The 20,336-nt window shown below is 41.0% G+C and overlaps 1 protein-coding gene and 1 long non-coding RNA gene across 3 annotated transcripts in view; one reads left to right on the top strand and one right to left on the bottom strand.

The window, feature by feature from the left end:
• The window catches only part of LOC110983561 (uncharacterized), a 95,140-nt gene extending 78,785 nt beyond the window's left edge, over positions 1-16,355 (top strand). Inside the window, exons 2-3 of the long non-coding RNA XR_002598740.2 lie at positions 12,390-12,506; positions 14,311-16,355. This is a non-coding gene — a long non-coding RNA (uncharacterized LOC110983561). The remainder of the gene's footprint in view (positions 1-12,389; positions 12,507-14,310) is intronic.
• On the bottom strand, positions 755-13,765 carry LOC110983542 (putative G protein-coupled receptor 173). 2 transcript variants are annotated; one of them, XM_022242870.2, is made up of 2 exons: positions 13,634-13,765; positions 755-5,769 (listed from the first exon to the last, which is right to left on the bottom strand). In XM_022242870.2, the coding sequence occupies exon 2, from the start codon at positions 5,547-5,549 to the stop codon at positions 4,269-4,271; it is 1,281 nt and encodes a 426-aa protein (XP_022098562.1). In that variant the 5' UTR covers positions 5,550-5,769; positions 13,634-13,765; the 3' UTR covers positions 755-4,268. The 2 variants fall into 2 exon arrangements, with proteins under 2 accessions (XP_022098562.1, XP_022098553.1); XM_022242861.2 differs by lacking the exon at positions 13,634-13,765 and adding an exon at positions 9,837-10,040.
• Positions 16,356-20,336: the final 3,981 nt, after the last annotated feature.

Raw genomic sequence — 20,336 nt, forward strand, 5'->3', positions numbered from 1 at the left:
GAGTCATTGATAGAGAGTAGTAGAGCACCATAATTCAATACTGTAGATAAAATCGAACCCAAGAAGACAGTGTTATAATTCAGCCAAACTTAAATTAACTACTTTACAAGAAAAGCTCAACATTTCTTTGAAAATCCCTACTTGTTTTCCCATTCATTGGCTAAACTTTTGTCCCCAGGTTGTTGTCTGCTTTTGACCAAAAATGTCCTCTGAATGCTTAATACAGTTTATATCCACGCCATATGCTATATCTCGATCTTTATAGTTAATGACATAACTATGCTAAAGTGAACTCTTTTACTGTTGCAAGTGAGCATGAGTCATCATCAACTATCTCAATATTGATTTGCTGCTCAACGCAAATCTAGCCGTCCAGTTCCAGATCATGGCGGCTACGATGCGAAATATCGTCACTCACGTACCAGGCCATGTGCACTTGTTAAAAACCTCGACACGAGCAAAGCAAACATAGACATCTGAATGCACTGCACTCCGCTTAGCTCTCTGTCGGTCGCACAGGAAATGAAACCTTGCTCGAGAAGTCCTGTGTTTGAACCAAGCTATTACCGTTTCCCTTCTGGGAATGAATTAAAGGCGAATACCCACGCCTCTCATAAAAATGGTCTCTCTAGGGTGGCCAGATTTAAAGTGCAAAGTCGCAAACTGATGACCTAAACGACCAACACTAATGAGAAACAAGAACTCTCTTAAATAAGCCATAAATCTTCAACATAATGCAACACAAACACTGGTATAAATGACATCAAATGATTTATTCCAAATGCGAAGTAATATATACAAACTGATTAATAAGATCGGCTGATACTCAATAGACAGCAACACACACTTTTTGACTGTACCAAAACGGCGTTTTATTTAAAAAAAAAAAAGCTAAAAAATCATAAGCAACACCATTTTAAACAGGTTATGCATACATACACAACTGACACCGAAATTTTCATCTTTGCTGGACCCCCCCCCATCGAAATGGTAGAGTCCTCTGATTCAGTGGAAGATACGAACAGCAACTTTCGATGATTCCACCATCATTGCGTACAGAGGTTTTCCAAAATGTACACATTGTTATCGAAAAAGTCTCATCGTATTCTTATGCAGATTCTATGTTTAAATGGTCGGTAACATACAACACACACTGATCGAAAGCGGGTAAGAAACACGTCAGAGGGTGCTGTATAAAATATTCAAAAGGAAAACTGCGAAGCAGGTGTTCAGGATTACCAAGTGCGGCAAAATATAAATGTAAGTATTTGGTCTATATAATTTAGCATAAATGAATCACACAGCGAAATGGGCTTGATTGTCCATGGTTGCCGAGTGCTGATTAAAGTGGATTTAAGGACTAATGGAGAAATGTAAGCCTTGCAATGACAACTTTCCTTTCGACTACCCCCCCCCCCCCCGATAAAAACGATGCTTCAAAAATGGGATTGGAAATTCGAGGACCCATTGCTCTCTTTTTCATCAGCGTTAAGATGACAACCGTACTTGCGCGTTGAAGTAATCGATCCTCGTCAGACACAACAATTTAACATTTTAACATGCAGGATTTCTGTGGTGTACTTTTGTCCAACTTATAGTTGGCAATTGCGGTATTCACCAGGATTAACAAACTCTGATTAAGCGAACGCCAGTTCCTGATAAGGTTTGCTAAAAATGACCTTTTCCCTGATTTAACGTTATTATGGCAGCGTCCTCCACCTTATAGGTCTCCTAAGTACATTCGGTTGAGGAACTGTTGCTATGAGTTCCCATATGAGTTCATTTTCATGTCCAGCATAATACACTGGACACGAAAATGTCAATAAAATGACACTATTCTCTACAGACTTTTAAACAATGCACTAAAGTTAGTTTTCATCTGCAGCCTTTACGAGTGATTAAAAGTAAAAAAATGACGAGAGTTACGATTGCATGTGGCAAGAAAATTTAATTTTCTCTTGATGTAAATGGCCTCGGCCCATTCGAGAATGGTCCAAACCAAATGAGACGCACTTCCAAATGAGCAACCAAAAGCTGCATTCTGCTGTCGGTCCCTTTACAAAGCCGCCGGATAACAAATATTATCTCAGAACATATGCATCATCCTGTGTACACATCTCCAGTGCACGAAACCATAACAACCACAATATTATAATGGATTGTGGCACGGACACACGAAATCTACAATTATCACAACACTGGTCACCGTGTCTTAATAACTTCCCGGTTAGTTCGGATATCCAGATAGGGACTTGGGTAATGGACTTAATTAAGTCCTTTTGTGACAACTTCTTCATAGGTAAAGACCGTACAGTCACTGGAGGCAATGAAATACGTCTAAGAGATATTGCTGTGAAAACAAGACGACAATTTAACAGTAATTGGCTGCATTAATGGTTTGTTTACTTGATTTTAAACCAGAGAAAATTAGAAGGAGAAAATCATATTGCTTCCTTGGATAATATTTTCGTCCCAATTAGGTTATTCATCTCGCTAGAATAAACAAACGCTATACTGGTACTTATGTGAAATAGATACTATATAACATATGAAAATTGCTCATCTCAGCTGACATTTCCTAAAAGTCTCGTAAATTTACAAATTAGGTTAACTACCTCCTGTTCAAGCAGTGGTCTGAAATATTACACTGACCACTTCTGTAGAAACTTTAGAAACGTTATGACATCCCCTTTTGAACTGCTTCTCCAAGAGCTAGAGCGTTTCTCACCATTCTTCATAATTTTTGCTCTGGGAACTATATTGCAAAAGCCCTCTCAATTTCTAATATTTTTCAAAGGACCAAACGATAAAATACTATCTTATCTCATGCACACCTTGCTTTTGACTGCTTTACGGCCACACCTTAAAGTTTCTAAAATCAGCAATTTACTTGGCAATGGCCGATCAGAGATGCTTGTGCCTTGTCAACTGACATGTTCACATCAGCATTGTGTCAACCTGAAATGCACTGTGCATTCATCTTTCATACACTTCCGCTTAACATCGGCTTCCGCGCTTTGCACAGCTGCACGACAAGGTTGTGTCCTTTTGACACTGAATAGTAGTCTGGTGACCGATTACTAAGGAATAGCCTGAGTGCAGCTCTCATTATCACAGCATTACGCTGTGGTCTACAAAACATTAAATGATATGATGCCAAGTTAGCTTTATGTGTGTAAGCCAGATGATCGAAAAACACCTTTTTAAAGTTTCCTACCAATTTTTTTATGAGAATTCCCACCGATGCATGTACTTTTCAAGGTTATGCATTTAATTCAATCTTGAGTCGAAAACAAAGGGATCCTAGGGAAACTTTACTGTCCTTTATGATGGATTGTCATGGCGCCTTTATTTTTCAAATGAAAAATATAGTTCAAAGCGAGGCTGTACCTGTGTTTGAAGCAAAATAGGCAAGTTCCCATTTGATAAAGTGGATTTGGGAGGGAACGATTCAAAATGGCTACCTTGTGAATGAAACCCGTTCAGCACATCAAGTTCCAATCATTTCATCATATTGCACTGTCAAATAAACTCATAGCAGAATCGTTCAAAGTTGAGAAAAACCATTGTAACATGGGGCCAGTTATTATGAAGGGAGGCATCCCCGACGGACAAGAGAGACGCTGAAGGGTCTCAGAATTGCAAAGAGAAGGTTAACAGACGGGGTGTTTGATTTTTTGAAAAAGTTGAAAACTGTCCAATAAGTTTATCCTCTTCCTTCAACAGTTGGCGCCGTACAAGCAAATGCAAAAATGAGCGAACTACTTTGTAACTTTCAAAGAATTGCCTAAAACAATGGTACTCCCTTTCAAATGATTGCCATCAAACGTGTGTGATTTGTAGTCAAATGTTGGTGTCCCATGCGTACTCAGCCTTTATTGCTCTCAGTATCTCATTCAAAACATAAATTGCAAGAGATTCAGTTTTAGCGTGACGTAGTACAGTCATGTAGATACATACAGGAAACCACGTCTGCATGTTCTATACTGGTCGCAGGGAAGTATCAATGTTTAGTCAATATTTTAAGCACAACTGGGATGAACAAAGGCCAGTCGAGCAATATTACATCAAACAAACAGCAGGAAGAATATGTCCATGTAAACATGCCTTAAGCATGGCTTCCACAGACATAATCTGCCAACACTCGGTACTATTGGTCTGTAGATTTACCTTGTTTACTGGAATGCCAACCAGAGCCAAAACTTTTCAGAGGTTCTGAAAACGCAGTCTGGCTCCATCTACACGGTGGCAATTCATGCTAGCCTCTGTCACAACTGCACGTTGTGTCCATCCTGTTGGAAGGCCGAGGCGCCGAAGACGTGCTGCAGCGCGATCTGCCGGAATTCTTTGCTCACGACAAAGCACAAGATGGGGTTGATGCAGGCCTGGAAGAAGGTCATCCAGGTTGCCAGGGAGACATAGCTGTGAGGCAAGGGATTAGCCGGCTGGAACACCTGCCAGAAGCAATGGATGGTGTAAGGGAGCCATAGCACGCTGAAGGATATGCTGATGGACAGGGATAGCTTACAGAACTTCTCCTCCCGTTCGAAGTCTGACTTGGAGAGGGATGTGCTGTTATTGTTGGAGGGAGGAGCAAGACCAATCAGTGGCGGTGGAGTTGGACCTTGACGGTAGCCCAGGAACCAGTTGGCCGCTGCCTGGCCGGTAGAGCCAGGCCCATAGAAGGTCCAATTGTTGGAGACAGCGGGCACGAATTGCATGGGTCGCATCTTACGGTGAGCTCGCATGAAGAGAAACACCCTGAAGTAAGCGAAGTGAGTGAAAGCGATGACTGCCACGAAGAACATGAGGAAACACATAGTCTCGTTCGTCTTGTATTCCCGATGCTTGAATGTGCACTGGTTTTCGACCTCGATGAAAGAGTAGGTCCTGGTGTTAAAAACTGGCGGGAAGGCCATAGAAACTGCCAAGGCCCATGAGGCAAGGACCAATAGCAGACAGGCTGGCCCTTTTAGCTTCTGTCGGTGAAATCGGTGAAACCGTAGCACCACGTATCGTTCTATGCTAATCAAGAATAGAGTATACAGGGCTCCGTAGGTAAGGTACACGTTGAAAAAGGCCAGGATCTCGCAGAGGGAGTCGCTGTATATCCAATCTCGCGAGATCACAGCCGAGACCACAAAGGGAAAACACAGCACGGATCGGACGAAATCGGCCAAGGCGCAGTTGAACAGAAAGAAGTAGCAAGGTCTCCGGAGACGGGCGTTTCCGAATACCACCACGGAGAGAATACCGTTACCAACGACACTTAAGATAATCACGAGTATGAGCGAGCTGCACCATAGCACTCGAGGGCCGTGGTCGTCGGGAAGATCGACTTCGTTACCGTCGCCGGTATCGACTATGTTAGTAACCGTCTTTGACGGTATCACGACCGTGGAATCGTCCACGGTCGAATTGTCGCTACCGCCGAGGCCCAAATCCAGCGGGGTTGACATGCCGGGCGCGGACTCAGTGGTGGGTAGCGCTGCATATATCTCCGGTGGGAGGCGAGCAGGCGGCCGAACCTTGGCAGAAATGTGAAACATGGAATCCCAAGCTCCGGCAGCGATGCAAATATCAATTAACCTTCCTCGAGAAACACACACCGCAGCTACGCAGTCATCTGGTCGAGACTCCTATCGTGAAGTGACAGTCGCGTCCACATCCTTGGCAGTCTCGGTTCCACGTGAGTTAACACGGCGTCTCATGAAGAAACTACCGTTCGCCAACGACTGAAGAATCCATACCCTCTGATGTATCGTGTATCTGAAAGGAAAACCACAGACTCTTGTAACTGAATAGCGTGGTGTAATAGTCTACTGACTGAGTCAACCGGGAAATGGAACTGAAAATTGTTTTAGGGACCTGGTAGGCTTCGATAATGGCTTTCCTTCCTTGTAACCACCGTCCAATCATAAAGCTACAAACCCATGGTCCAATCAACGCGGTGACTCGGACGTGATTTGTGTTTGCTCAAGAGAAAGATACCACTCGGGGATATTGATACAAAATAGCGTCCGTGATTGCAGAGGGCCCCAACGCATGAAATTACTCCTCAAATAATGTTTGGTTTGGTTGTCAGGTGCTTGCACCCTGTAGCACCAACAGACTTACTTTGTGCGGGCAACCTGGACGTGAGACGGCAAGTAATAAAGGGTACGCCCAATCTTCATGGATGCGCAGAGGATATGAGTGCACTATTCAGCCTCTTTGAGGGGGCTTTAGTGGTGGTGTGGAAGATGAGCAATTTACCTTTTAGTATTCACGTTTCACATGACATACACACTTTGAAAATTTCAAAAAACAAATTTCTTGTACCCACTTTTTAAACGTGTTTAACCACGACATGTTTATTGTTCTCCGTTTAGGAATGTGTTTAAATGCTAAGCGGATTTCAAAAAGCTAAACAGTATCACAGAAAAGCGTTTAGTATATGAACATCCTTAGGCACATTTTGCTAAACATGTCATGGATTAAACGTGTGGAATACGTTGGTATAAACAGTGTTGTTTTCACAGTGTAATGTAAATGTAAGAACATTATTGGTCGTTGTACTCAAACTAAGGATCATTTTGAGTCTAGTACCTAAAGTCAGATTTAATCTCCCCTTTTAAAATTCCCCATTTAAAATCTGTTTCATGTTAGGAATTTTGAAATCATTTATGGACGAACCCTAATCTCCAAGTTACCGCTGATGAGCACTATCTGCATGTAATATTTTAATGCGCAATACTCTCAGGATACCGAAACTAGTTTCCAGTAGTCCTGGAAACACAGCATGCCCATTAGCTGTTTGTTTAGTGTGACGACAATCCAATGACCGGTGTCATGGCATTAAGGGAAATCACTTTCAAAGACAGCTATCTTTACACTGCAGCTTCTATGCGTGGAGCCACTGGATATATGGTATAATCATACGGATTGCATGTCCATCACTAATTTCAAGAGCACTTCACTGTGTGCTGTGTTTCTCATTCAAATCAGACAACCGTGTTACTTTCTTCTGTTTCTTGCAAAGCAAACGAGATAACCACGTGTGCTGTACGTAAAAAGAGATCGCTGAAACTGCCATTCTGTCTTTTAACAGCTGCCTTGCGTTTGGGAAAAACAGCAACAAGCAACCAACCAACTAACAAAAACAAAACTCTTATCGGTTAGAAACAATTACTCCCCGCATAGAAATAATTACCAGCTAATTCCAGGTTGGATATACCTCATTCTCTGCCAGTAAACAAAAATCTGAAACCGCTTCTCTCGGCTGTCATATCGACAATTCGGCGTAGCTTTTCCTCCTCCTGGGCACGGCGGAACCGATCCCGCCCACCCATTTCCATCCTGCCCCTTGCTGTTCATCAACAGATCGATTCTTTGTAAGACAGCAGTTGAGTAAATTAGAAAAACCTTTTCCAATTTCTTTGGACGTGTTGCTGTTTCTGAACTACCACGTTTACAGTCTGATCAAGAGCACTGTAACAATGTGCCGCCCTCAAATCGAAGAGTCTTTACATTAGTCAGGCAAGATCAATTCAGGAAACCAATCTGAACTGAATCCGCTGGCCCTGAGGAAGGTACTCAGCTAAGCTCGGCAATCCCATATTCCAGAGTACTGATTTGATATTATATTCTTATCAAGAAACAAGTCAGGACTGATTTGAGATAAAAAAGTGATGACTACAAACGAAATATTCTGCTCGAACATAACATGCAAAAAACCAAAAGACTTCGTAAAAATACAGCTCAGGCAGGTGTAGTGCGGTAGTTAAAAACCTGTGTATCAATTATCTAATTAACGGACAATTGTCAAGCGTTAACGGCATTCATCATGCGTATTGAATACGGGCGATTCACAATAGTGCGCGTCTAAGAGTTTGCGACGCGTTGGCCAATCACGACGCGCGAAATCTGTCGAACCTTTCGAAACGCGCATTGGGTCGACAGATTTCGTGATTGACCAACGCGTTGCAAACTCTTGAAGGCGCACTTTTGTGAATCGCCCGTATTGCCAAACATAATAGCTACATATTTCTCAGCCTTCTCTCTGACTTTTGGAAATTCTTAAATCAAACTCGAGTGATCATTAGAAAACCGTAATCATCATCAACTTGCTCTGCTCTTTTAGATTGTTTCCAAAGGCCCTGAACACTTCCCAGGTGTCTACCTGGGAAAAGTCAATCATTCGTTGTGTGAAGAATTGAATTGTAAGACTTTAAAACAAAATTATATTTAGTGCATCTTTCAAACGACAACTGGACTCTTTGCACCCGACGTTCAGTTTTGAATAGGACACTGAATACAGTACTGCAGCTGTTCTTTATATTGTCGGCATAATTACTTTTGGAAGGCTAAATCATGATTATGCTGTCAGACCAAACAATGATTGACAACTGAGTAAAATAAATGGTATGATAATTAACTACCTGTGTTCAGATGGCATGCACGACGACATCTTAAATGATTTATAGGGATGATTTATCACAAGAATCCGACAAAAGAAAATTGTCTAGGTGGGCCTTTTGTGGTTGTTTCTGGCAGAAGCCTCAAGTGAAGTCAAGCGAAAAGGTCACGTTTAACTTCAATGTTGCCCAGCTTACTGACGGTCGCTGGAAACTTAAGCTGACTATCAGACTCATGAAATCTGCTGGTTTTACTTTTTGCCACTAAAGCCTGTTCTGTATCCGTTTAAACTTATTTTCTCCAGACAAACAGACTGTGTGCAACTCAACAAAAGGCGTCATAGGGAGGCCCGAGCCAGCTATGAGTGATTTACGGGTCTGTAAAAACTAGCACAATGGAAGCCACTGTAAAAACCGTCAGTGTCTTAGCATTTTTGCCTCGACGTCAAACTGAGTGAAATAAAACTACTCGTAACTTATCGTAGTTTCCTCTAATGGAAACTGAAAGGGAAACAATAATCCTGAAGACTCGTTTGAGGGATTCAGTCACGTGTTGATGATCATCTTAAACACTGTCAAAATAAAATCACAGTGTTTTACTTGAAAATTGTACTTTAAAATCCCGTACAATAACAAAAACTTTCTTTGGATTAATGTGGTGCCATGGATGAGGATTACTGTGAATGCAAGTACTAGGCTAAAACAGTGATTTAGCTGTCATGGGATTGAAAATGACCGTCTGTTTTACGAATACACGCACTATATGCAGGTCTATTGAGTTGGAACGCAGACCTGCTGCGAGCACTCAACTGTGGTCTTTGAAGCCAGCTGCCACGGCCGTCAAAGCCGTTTTGCTCCCCGCCAGATCGAATCACAACAAAGACCCTGTCTCGTTCTTTGTCCCCGAGGTTTTTTCCGTTGTTACCGAGAGCCATTTTACCAGAGCGATTTTCAAACTCTAATAATTCGATTCTCTAATAAATGTAGGAATACATCATTACTGAAAAACACGAGGAGGCGAGTGTATAGAGATGCGCAAGATAGTACCAGGAGATTTAATTAGGATGTCCTATTGTGTTTATGCGTGGTACGTCACAACATTGTACCAGAGGTCCGTCAATGCAGTGTGAGTGAGGAGGATGTGGTCTCGTATACGCAGCACGATGTGCGTGCGTGCTAGTTCGTAATAATGTCGACCTGGTGCACTGCCGGCCGCTGTTCCTTGGTGTATATTTGTATAAGCCGCATTCTCCACTACGCTGTGTATTGAGAAGTACCTTCAAATTGATATCCTCACCGGAAACATGAGAAAGAATCGTGCTTCATCTTCCTCTGCATAACCATCCACGACAGAAAAAAAAATCATCCGCCGATGCTTAAGCAGTACTAATCAAGGTCTAATTGTGAATTTAATTCATCTCAGTCTCTAGATAAACGTACCTGAAATGATCCAACTGCAGCTGACGTAATTGTGTATATCCTACAACTGGCTCATGCGGGATGAAGGAGGAATGTCTTTTTCTCTCCCGTGTTTCGAGGTACAGATGTTGGTTGCGTAGATACACTCTGTTCTCCGAACGTGCCAGATGAGAGCTTCGATCGAGTAAGCAGGGCATGTACAATGTGCGTGGAGACGTTTGACAAAAACATATCGGGTACTGGCAAGATACGCACATGCGCATTAGAAACGCGGGCCATGCATGATTATTTTATGATCATGTACAGTGTACATGTACGCCAGACGGATTACGGATTTCTATTAAATGGCGTCAGTGAAATCTCTACGGACACAAACAGCATCAGTCTTCAAGAAGAAATTTTAGTGGACATTGCTGTTGGGAATATTTGTGAATACTATTGGGAACGAAAATCTGAGCGAACTGGGCTCCGAATTTTTTTTGTCTAAATTTCTCAAGCATGTAGCAGGCGTACATAAGGCACACACCCTTTGTTTGTTTGTTTGTTTGTTTGTTTTTAAATAAAAACAACCAACAAACAAAACAAGGCAAATAACTAAGACAAAATTCATTTAATACCCTCTGACACTCTAATCTCGAAACAGGAAAATGTGTAGGCATGATGGCATGCTCTCAGAAACAGAGAATATCGTGTGAAGAGGACGTCACGTGGCAAGAGAGAACATATTGCTATAGAATATTGCCCACGTGGCCTAACTTAACCGAATATATCTGCATCGGAGGATACCACACAGGTTTGGGATTAAATAAAAATACATGTCTTCGGCAAGGCGATCGCTTCGTGTCATTTGTTCGATTATTGAGTGTGTGATGGTAGTTAGAGTTTATTTTTTGACTTGGATTTTTGTTTTCAATTTTTACTCTAAAATCTGGTGAATTATTCAAAAAGGCCTAAATCCCTTGAGGACACGTTCGTAAAACAATCCAGTTGTATAATTTATACTGGTTTCAACTCGTATGCCGCAATCGTTGTCAGACAGCGACTCTTTAATCTACGCTTGTTGATTCGTAAAGAAGACATTTATGTGGGGCCCAACGAACCTTCTGTGGGTCATTAAACGCGTACCTACAATTATATTATAATCGAAAACCAAAGCGTACATACGAGCGTTGTTTGAAATGATCTTCTTTTGCTTCCTTCAATATGAGTGACTTGCTATTACACATCTGCTATCAGTAATGTCTAACAGTGATTAAACTTACATTATACATTGGAATTTATAATTGGTAAGCCAGTGTTATGTACCTTGAGCTCAGTCCCTTTTTGGATTTGACAGATGGATTTAAAAAATTCGTGTTTGTAATTTACAGTCTAATTCATCTGCAGCACGTTGTCACGCTGAAGATTCGTGGGCTTTGCATCGAGCTAGTTCCCAGAATTATGGGAATATTTGATTTACCGAATGTTCAGTTTGCAAAATGAGTTTTTTTTAAATGTCAACATGTTATCTACGATTTCTTAATTTCCTTTATGGTTTTGCTGCGAATAAAAAACGATCCCTTCTGGACACAAATTACGCGCACTGGCCATTCCCGGCGCCCCCTAAGAAAAAAAATCAAATTTTGTTTAGTTACGGAAAGAGATGTGAATTTCTCGTAATATGAATTGTTGGAAACTTTTTTTCAGAGTGTGGGCGATCTGGGACTTTTATTGGCAATTGCATGCGGAATGATCATAAATTAAATGAGAGTTTTATAAAGACTGTCTGACTTTGCTGGTGATGGAAGGCCTTTCTTGTACGCAATCTGCCTCGGGCAGAAGCACCCCCTCATCGGTTGAAAAGAGACATCTTGGTTTATTTTGTTGGTGGCGATGCGACCGTAACGCGTACTTTTCGTAATCGTTTGTGAACCAGCGAGTCGCAGTTCCTACCAAAGGAGCCTCCGTTGCTAGTGCACTCTCTTGGTCCAGCTCGGGGCCCATACATATTTGTGGCTTTACAATAGTTCATTATGACAGACAGACAGTGATGTCAGACAAAAATAGCGTGTTTTGGGTCAACTTTCTGATCCTTACAACACCTGAATTATTTGGTACGCTTACAATTTAAAATTTATTACTTCCACTTTTGCCTTTCTGGTGTCCGGTGACATAAGATAATTGGAACACATTTTATTTTTCTGATTTATTTTTTGTGTGTCGTTTGTCTAATGCTAAATAATCTTGAAGTTATTTTCCCTCCAGAACAGAATTCTATATCCACTTTGCCAAAGGTGAAAAGGAAATGAACTCGACCCAAGCCTTTAGAATAAAATTTTATTTCTCATAATATTTCAAAAGATACTCGAGTAATTAATAATAGTCGGCCTGCATGTCTTGCTTTTTTTGTTTTTCTGGACTGCTTCGTGTCTGCCCTACGCCTCGACGAATCATGGTTTGAGGGATTTTAGTTAAAAATATCTGAATTAGTTTCTCTCTTTCAAACAGTTTCCAATGTCAGTTTCAGATAGAGTATGCTTAATCACAAATTTACCGTAATTCTAAATGGTTATTTGACCTTTCTCAAAAATACAGGGTCGGGAACTCCGCCTACTAGTGGGGATGAGGGTATCAGATCACAAACCTTTGTCTCCCCCTCAATTATTGGACCGATATTAATGGAATCTTTCGACTAAGCTTTGAAGTACAGAGGTAAGCAATTGCTTAATGTAATCAGTATACCTGTCTAATAGGCCTCTGTCTAATACTAATGTGACAGTTATTTTGGTACAACCTCATTTGCTTTAAACTTACAATCGTCATTCATATTTAAATTAGACTAGCGCCACCAACGTTCGATTTCGGGCGCTAGTTCATTCTTCATTTTCCGGAGACGCAATTATCCCGTCTCCGTTCTTTTACAAATGGAAGCAGTAAATACATAATTTCTGAGAATGATCCTTTGATTTGAGAGTGCCACAGGAATTTTGTTGAATTCTGCACCTAGTAATGCACTGACTAAGCGTATACAAGAAGCTTTGAATGAGAATGGAACGGCGGGCGCGGAAGGGCTGCAGTTCCAAAATAACAAGTTTGTCTTGTTTATCGTTTAAATTACAAAATTGGGCTGCCGGGACATCAGTCGATTTTTAACATTTACACATTATTCATGGTGTCTATCATCATTCTGTTTACCAACCCTAGCTTTGAAATTATGGTCTACTTCCACCATTCTGATTTTGCATATTTTGCCAATCCAAGTTGGCTTCTGTCAGCGTTCCGACTTGCACTTAAACTTCAAAGTCCGTTGCATCTTGCTATTCTGCTATCACAAAGAGTGCATTGCGTCGGCAAACCATTCCCCACTTGCTTGCAGATTTCATTGTTCCCAAATTTCAGAATCAAAATCGGCACAGCGAGGTTGTTAGTGTTTTGATAGGGACCAACTCTTTTTCTGTAGCCGACCATGCAGTTGCGAGTACATTTATAAATATGGTGCTCTGAGCAGGCTTTTATTGGAATTCCGCTGGCAAACAAGGACCAGGGAATTTTTTAGGAGTGGTTTTAGAAAATAAGCTAAAGAAATCCATTTTGCCATTTAATTTTTTGATCTAAGCTCCGGTACAGGATTTGAACCAAAAAAAAGAAAAAAAAAGAGGAAGACTATCCTACGTGCAGGAAAGTGCCTCAGAATAATTGACCTCTCCGCTGCATACAGTAGGCCTACATATTGATGGTTTATCAGTCTGCTACTGTTGAGTGGTCTTCCCCCAAAAGAGCTCCTCGGTAAAGATACTCTTGACACTCAGGCCATGCGAATGTTTGTCAAAAAAACCTACCGTTTGGTCGGAAACAAAGTTCAAATTCATGGTCCAACACGATTCACGAGTAGTGTAGATCTTCTCCAACTGATAACTAGCACGGCGCATTCGATATAGAGGGATCAAGCCAACTTAGTGAACGAAATGCGCGCGACATCGGGTTAGCACGGCCAGAGCATGGTATTTTACCTGGTACAGCCATGGCTCTTTGTCTGGAATACTACACGGGGATCAGATTAGATTCAATGTCAATAAATAATTTCCTCTTCATGGGAATTCCATTGTCTTTCCTGCCGGAACACAGATAAGAGGGGATTGATTTTTCCTCTTTGTTAGTTTACAATCAATATCCTGTAGGCCAGTATGCCTACTTGTTCCTCCGGTGCTCTGCGTTCCCTCGTGGCACTTGTACCAGACCACGGTATCGACACGTGCCCTCAGAATTCCGCAGTACGGTACACGTGTAGATGTTTCCCGAGGATAGGTCCACAATATGTAGGGAGGTGGTATTAAGAGAGAAATTCCATGTCGCGGATAACAATTGCGATTCTGGAAAAACACGGACGTGCATTTAACTTTTGACAGAGGTACTGAATGTAAGCGCCATTTGAAATTTTAACACTCATAAAATATTGTATTTTTTCCTTGTGGAAGTTGTGAGTTTTACGACCAGTGAATCCACTCTTTATGCCCAGATATTTTACAGTGCCGTGCGACTACCAGTTTCAAGCGAGGAGCTACGGTACACCATCGCATTATAACCTCAGAGACTGTATTAACTTCTTTTTGCTGCCATGTACCGGTTACTTGTAAGTGATGTGCTCCAAAGTAAATGGTTTCCTTGTTTACTTTTATCCTGGACAAGTTATGCAACGCATCAATTCAAAGATAGTTCTAGTTCCCCCTCCCAACCATTGCTGTGGTCAGTAAACTCTGTGTTAACAGTTCCTAACCGTTTGCATTGGACCATCAGACGATATCATTAATTATAACTGAGGATTTTTAAAAACATTTTGATAAATTTGGAGACAATTGTTTTAGTCAACGTTTCTTCACGTGGAGCTTAAAACCCAAGCTATAGATACGTCATCGGAGTTTATGCAACATCGCCTTGGGTCTTCAAGAGTGTACTAACCGCAGTCATTTGATTAATCAAAAATAATGCAGAAAGACTTGAGGCAGTGTGTTTAATTGCTGTAATTACAATTCTTACAAAAGCCTCCGGCCTCTAGATGAAATTACCTCATACCCGGGGAATTCGCTTGTACATACAGCCAAATTGAATTGCCAAAGGCGGCAGTACTCATAGTTGTGCGATGCTTTTCTTGTACATGACAGAGTTTGGTCAGTCACTGAGCTCCATCAGAGTGAAGTCCATGTGCACTGGAAGCGTGTTTGATAAAACAGTTAGTCACTCACAAATTGTTTATTTCAGGGGTGGTTCCAGGATTTTTATCAAGGGGGGGGCAAAATTTTTCACGGTGGGGACGTATTAGTCACCGTTGTTGAAGCCATTTAATCTCTTTTTATAGCAACCGAACAAAACCAAATAAGACCCCTACAGGGTTTATGCTGGGAGCGGCTTGCAACCTTTAAGATGTAGACCACTGGAATAATACATAAATATAAAAAATGGCCATGAGCAAGGGGTTTGCCCCAACCTCCACCCCCTGAATCCGTGACTGCGTCTTCTCCCCAGGCGCCTGTACTATTTAATTAACAGGGCGATGCGTTCGATCAACCCCTTTGGGACAAAATAGCTCAGACCGTCGTCCGAGGGCGCCCTTCAGACAACAGTTGACCAAGCAATGCGGCAGTGGAACTTTGGCTTCCTTGCTTGAAGCCTTATAAAGATGCATCACCTTCGGGGGGACCTTATATTCATAGGAGTAATTCTATGATAAGTCCTACTGATAGTTCATTCGCTAATTAGGTGGTTTACTTTTATCTAGACCGGCAGGGCGGGGCAGGAATTTTTCCGTGGGAAAAGGGTCAGCCCGGAGATTTTTTTAATGTTTCATTTTTGCCAATAAGCGGAAACGATTATGAAACATAACATGACAATGGTATTGGTGCATTTACTTTTTTATACCTTTTTTACGATTATTTTCCCCATTTTTAGAAACCCTTTTTGTTTTTTGTCTCAGAGCGGGGAGGGGAACCCTTACTGCGCCTACCTGATCTTTGTGAAATAAGGTGTTCTTAGCTGACTTCTGATAGTCAGGTCTGTTACGATCGTGTCTCAAGACAAAAAGTTACATTATCAAGGCTCAGAAACCAATGATCAATAATAACACTGTCAAGATCTGTCACATAGGCTACCGTAATACCAGCGGCACATCTTGAACACAAATTTCAATTTACTATGACCGTCAAAGGGGGCGCTATATCAAGTGGCTTTCTCAGCGTTTTTCCTGCCATTGAGTCTTCTTTTGAAGTGCTTTATGTCGTTAACCGAGTAGGCACTATTTTAGTTTGCATCAAGATTATGAGCAGTGAAAACAATTTTGATTTATTTTCATAACCCAATTAACTTCTCTGAAATACTGAATATTCACAGGCAGCTGCATTGCTCACCAGCACTTTAAGGTATTTGTGAAATTTCCTATATATTTTTAGGAAAGAAATGCATTCGTGCCCCCTTGGACCGAGTGCCAGTGAATTCACACAAGTTTCAACACTTCAAGCATGGACCGCCTGAGGTCCTGTTACTTCAAGTTTTGGCAAGACCATCCAATTTTTCCCCCACGATATTCAGTCATTAACCCTAACATTCCTGAATCCCCCATTTTTTATATGATTTTGCACACACCCCAGGGAGTTAGGGTTACCCCTCAAGTTCCCTCCATCAAGAACTCCACTTTACTGCTTGCGATGGAAAAACTCTGGGAAGATATGGGAACCCAAATTCAAGCACACAATCCACTTAGGGTTAAAGAACTTTATTAGACATTAGTTCCTTCTATAAACCATACCAATTTCTACAAATTTACAGCCCCCAGTTCACATTAACGGTTACTATTAATATGCCCAGGGCCTGATTGTGACCAGGTCTGTGAAAATGAGGAAGGCCATTTTTCGATAATTTTGTCTCAGTTTGTATACGAAATAGCAACCTTAGCTCTTTGTGATGACGGATTACTCAATTTGCCTTCCTGTGAATGTGAATGAACAATGGTAACAGTTTCATTGATTTACATGCTGCAAGGTTCTTTCAAGGGCCTGTTGCTCACATGTGGTTCTGCCGACTTGACTCATTTTAACAAAGCAGGTCACGTTTCAAGCTTTCAAAGTGTTTTCTGGTATTTTTACAACACTTAGTAATTAGGTTACAATTGTTATGTTGAATGTGAATTAAGTTTACATAAGTATTAACACTGTCAGGCATGAATCAAATATAAGACTTTAGTTTGGTATCTATATGAAAATGATTCCAATGAATATGCAAATGATTATCCACATTATGCACGGAGGACTTATTGTGCGGCACAATTAAACATATATCACGAGGCAATTTTAACAATTCTTTTGAAAAGCCCTTGTTTTAAACCCAAATAACCATTTTACTTCAATGAACTTGTACTAAATACACTTAAGTGACTGCATTCGCATTTAAAAGATTTTCGGTTAATTTTCGACCAAAGAACTCATACATATCTTTCTTAAAACAACAATTACTGTGTGAAGCATAAATTCATGTTAGTTCATAACGAGTTTCAGACTGTTGAGGGAGCTGCAAATTTTATAAAAGCAAAGCTAAGGTATGCAGGCCAATCTGGTAATTATTTGTACATGTATTATATACAGTACTAGTGTCTAATTTTTCCATTACATTGAAAGTTGTTCACTTTTGCCATTCTCTGTAGTCACAACATGTAAAGGTGGCCATACAAAAACTATTTTAGAAACCTTGGTTAAGTGTCCTATGCATGCGTTAACCTTGATTCACTGAATTCCTCAACTCCGTAATTACTTCCACTGGTCTTGTGCAATTTGTAAAATTATGTTCTCAGAACAATGTCCAAAGAAGTGTCGCTGGGCATAGTAATTAAGCCTATTTGACAAGGAATACACAAAGCAAAAGTATACATCTAGGAAAACCTGGAAACAATTTCCAGAAAAAACCCAACTCCTCCTTGTGATGAACTGATTAGAGAAATTAGTTTAATATCTAAACAGATAATAAACTTTTAGAGATGCTTCTAACATCAATACATGGAACTGTTTCTAAGTTGCTATGGGAACATAGCCCCCTAAAACTCCCTGGTTTTTAGTTGTAGAGAAGATTTCAGACTCTTAATGATTGGAATGTTTCTTGTAATTAAATAACAGACCAAAGCATAAAATTGTTCAACAACACGATGCTGAAAAAGAGATGAAATGAGATTTTCATTTAGGAACTAAAAATGGAAAGATGTAATATATGATTGAAAATTTGCTACATTTGCAGTGCATTACAAACCTTTGTCAAACAATGTAGTAATTTTTGATTACAAACCTTTGTCAAACTATGTAGTAACATTGTACAATACTGTAAACCTTCTGAAGAACCAAAATGATCTGTTACCATGATGGAGGAATGTTCCTGAAATGAATGATACCAACAAATTGTTTAAAATGGAGAGAGATGACAAATCCTTGTTGGGGTCTGTTTTCATTGTTTTTTCTTTTCAGTTATCTTTCACTAGTGGCCCAAACTGCTGGTTTGCAAACTTTATTCCCTGTTGATTGTTTTAGTATGGTCTCGACCTACAAGCTGCAATCTGTGCCTCAAAGAAAAATACTATGTGAAGCGAAATAGACTGAGTCTTCAAACTAGCAGTGTGCAACAGTCCATTTCCAGTCTCTGAGATGCCAACCAACAGGAATGCTTGGATGAGACAAACCCAGCGAGACGTCACAGGACCTTGAACAGGACAGGACAAGACAGGAAGTGAGGTGGGAGTACTAACACATTGGACCACTGTTGATTTTGAAAAATGCTGCACGCCGACATCTTGTCCGTTGTGGATTTGTCTGTTGGTAGATCCAGAGATGATAGTTCAACCTCCCGTAACATCAATACCAAAAGTGATGCAGGTCGGATAAATTCCGATGTCCAAAGTTGAACCGGACTGGACGAATGGTCACTCCCTTTGCCACTGCACACCTTGACAGGAACAGTTTACTCGATTGAAGAACCAGACCATTTCACCCGATAGTGGAATTTTTGCAAGTCATCTGATTTCTCATTCAGGGGATGTATTTGTTTCAGGCCTATCCTATCATTTAATTTCTCAAACTTTTTGGAGCTTCAAAGAGTTTTACGGTATTGTTGATTTTGGTGAGGAATACAACACAGCAGAATGGCAGACTGTTTTGGGGTGACCTTTTCAGAGCGCGTGAACCTGGCTTCCTCTTCTTGGATGAAGTTTTCCGTCGTGTCTGTGACACTGTTTATGTTGATTCTTTGCTCATCTTTCATGTTGTTCCAAGTTGATCTGCTTGCTGCACATGATCCGTTTTATTAGTGTACAGCATTTTATCACAAAATAATCTTCATCAACTGCAGTTTAATTAAGTTTATAAAGTACTGGCTGTGCACGCACGCAAGCGTACGCCATAGACGATAGATTCTTATGAAGTTATGATAACTTCAAGCTACAATGAACTATGGCTTTAGTTCTGTAAGACATCTCATCCAAGAATGTACTTATAGTTCATCAAATAAGCTTCATTTTACCGCGTAGATGCCCAACATCAGCCATGGTTGGACGTAGCTTAGGTCGCCGCCGCTCCTTTCCTCACATTGCCCAACAATCGTTACAAATTGCCTCCGGATCTTCTGCGGGCGTAGCACCCTAGACAAGCGCATATCCCCAGGATGCCGAAGATTAGCCCAAAAATGAGGGCTATAGCATCGCCTGCATCGAAGGCAGACACGACAGGAAGGCACAGAGCCATCACAAAGAGAACGAGCTGCCAGAATTCAGCCATTTTTTGATGATTCTTGTGCTCAACAAAGCCCACAGTCTTCCTTTATCAGTTGGTGCGCGATAATAATGTGAGTCTGGTGCACCGTGTTCTAGTGCCCCGTATGAAGTATGCAGATACTAGATAGAGCTGGGAGGCGATGGTGAACAGACTTAACTCGTGACACTGATGAACAGTAAGCTGGTACTTTGGGAAATGTCTATCAAAAACTAGACTTGCTACAGATAACCAGCGCAGGCCATTTTTCTAAATCGTGGCCCTGTATAAAATTGCTTCGTCTTCACTCAAAAAAAATTTCACAGCGAAACATTTGACGCCAGTCGAACGCCAAGGTCATTGTTTCCCTGAAAGCCGGGGTAGGTGTTTCCGAAGACACAAATTGTGCTTCATCTCCGGTAGAGGATCAGGGTACATGGTTGGATGTCTTGTTCAGCTCAACGCAAGTTGCAACGAAGGGGGGGGTGTCGATGCACGACGTGATCGACCTTCCTCAGTTCCTCAAAATTTTCGCAATATAACTTTGTATAACAGTGGCTAAATAGGCAAAACAAACAAACGAAATAACAAGACAATCAATAATCAGTTGGACCGTTATGTTAAGTGAAAATGCTACAAATGTAAAATTCATCGCGCAATTTGGCATGGGTTGCAGTTAGTTATAGATGCAAGCATTGAAACGCGAGTGTAGATGTCCTCATCAAAAACTTAAACTGAGAAATGAATTGTGAGAGAGAACATAATTTTTCAC

This window comes from Acanthaster planci, linkage group LG04, assembly GCF_054643075.1.
Source record: "Acanthaster planci isolate LZ-2023a linkage group LG04, COTS_SCS, whole genome shotgun sequence".
In the NCBI taxonomy this organism is placed as follows: Eukaryota; Metazoa; Echinodermata; class Asteroidea; order Valvatida; family Acanthasteridae; genus Acanthaster; species Acanthaster planci.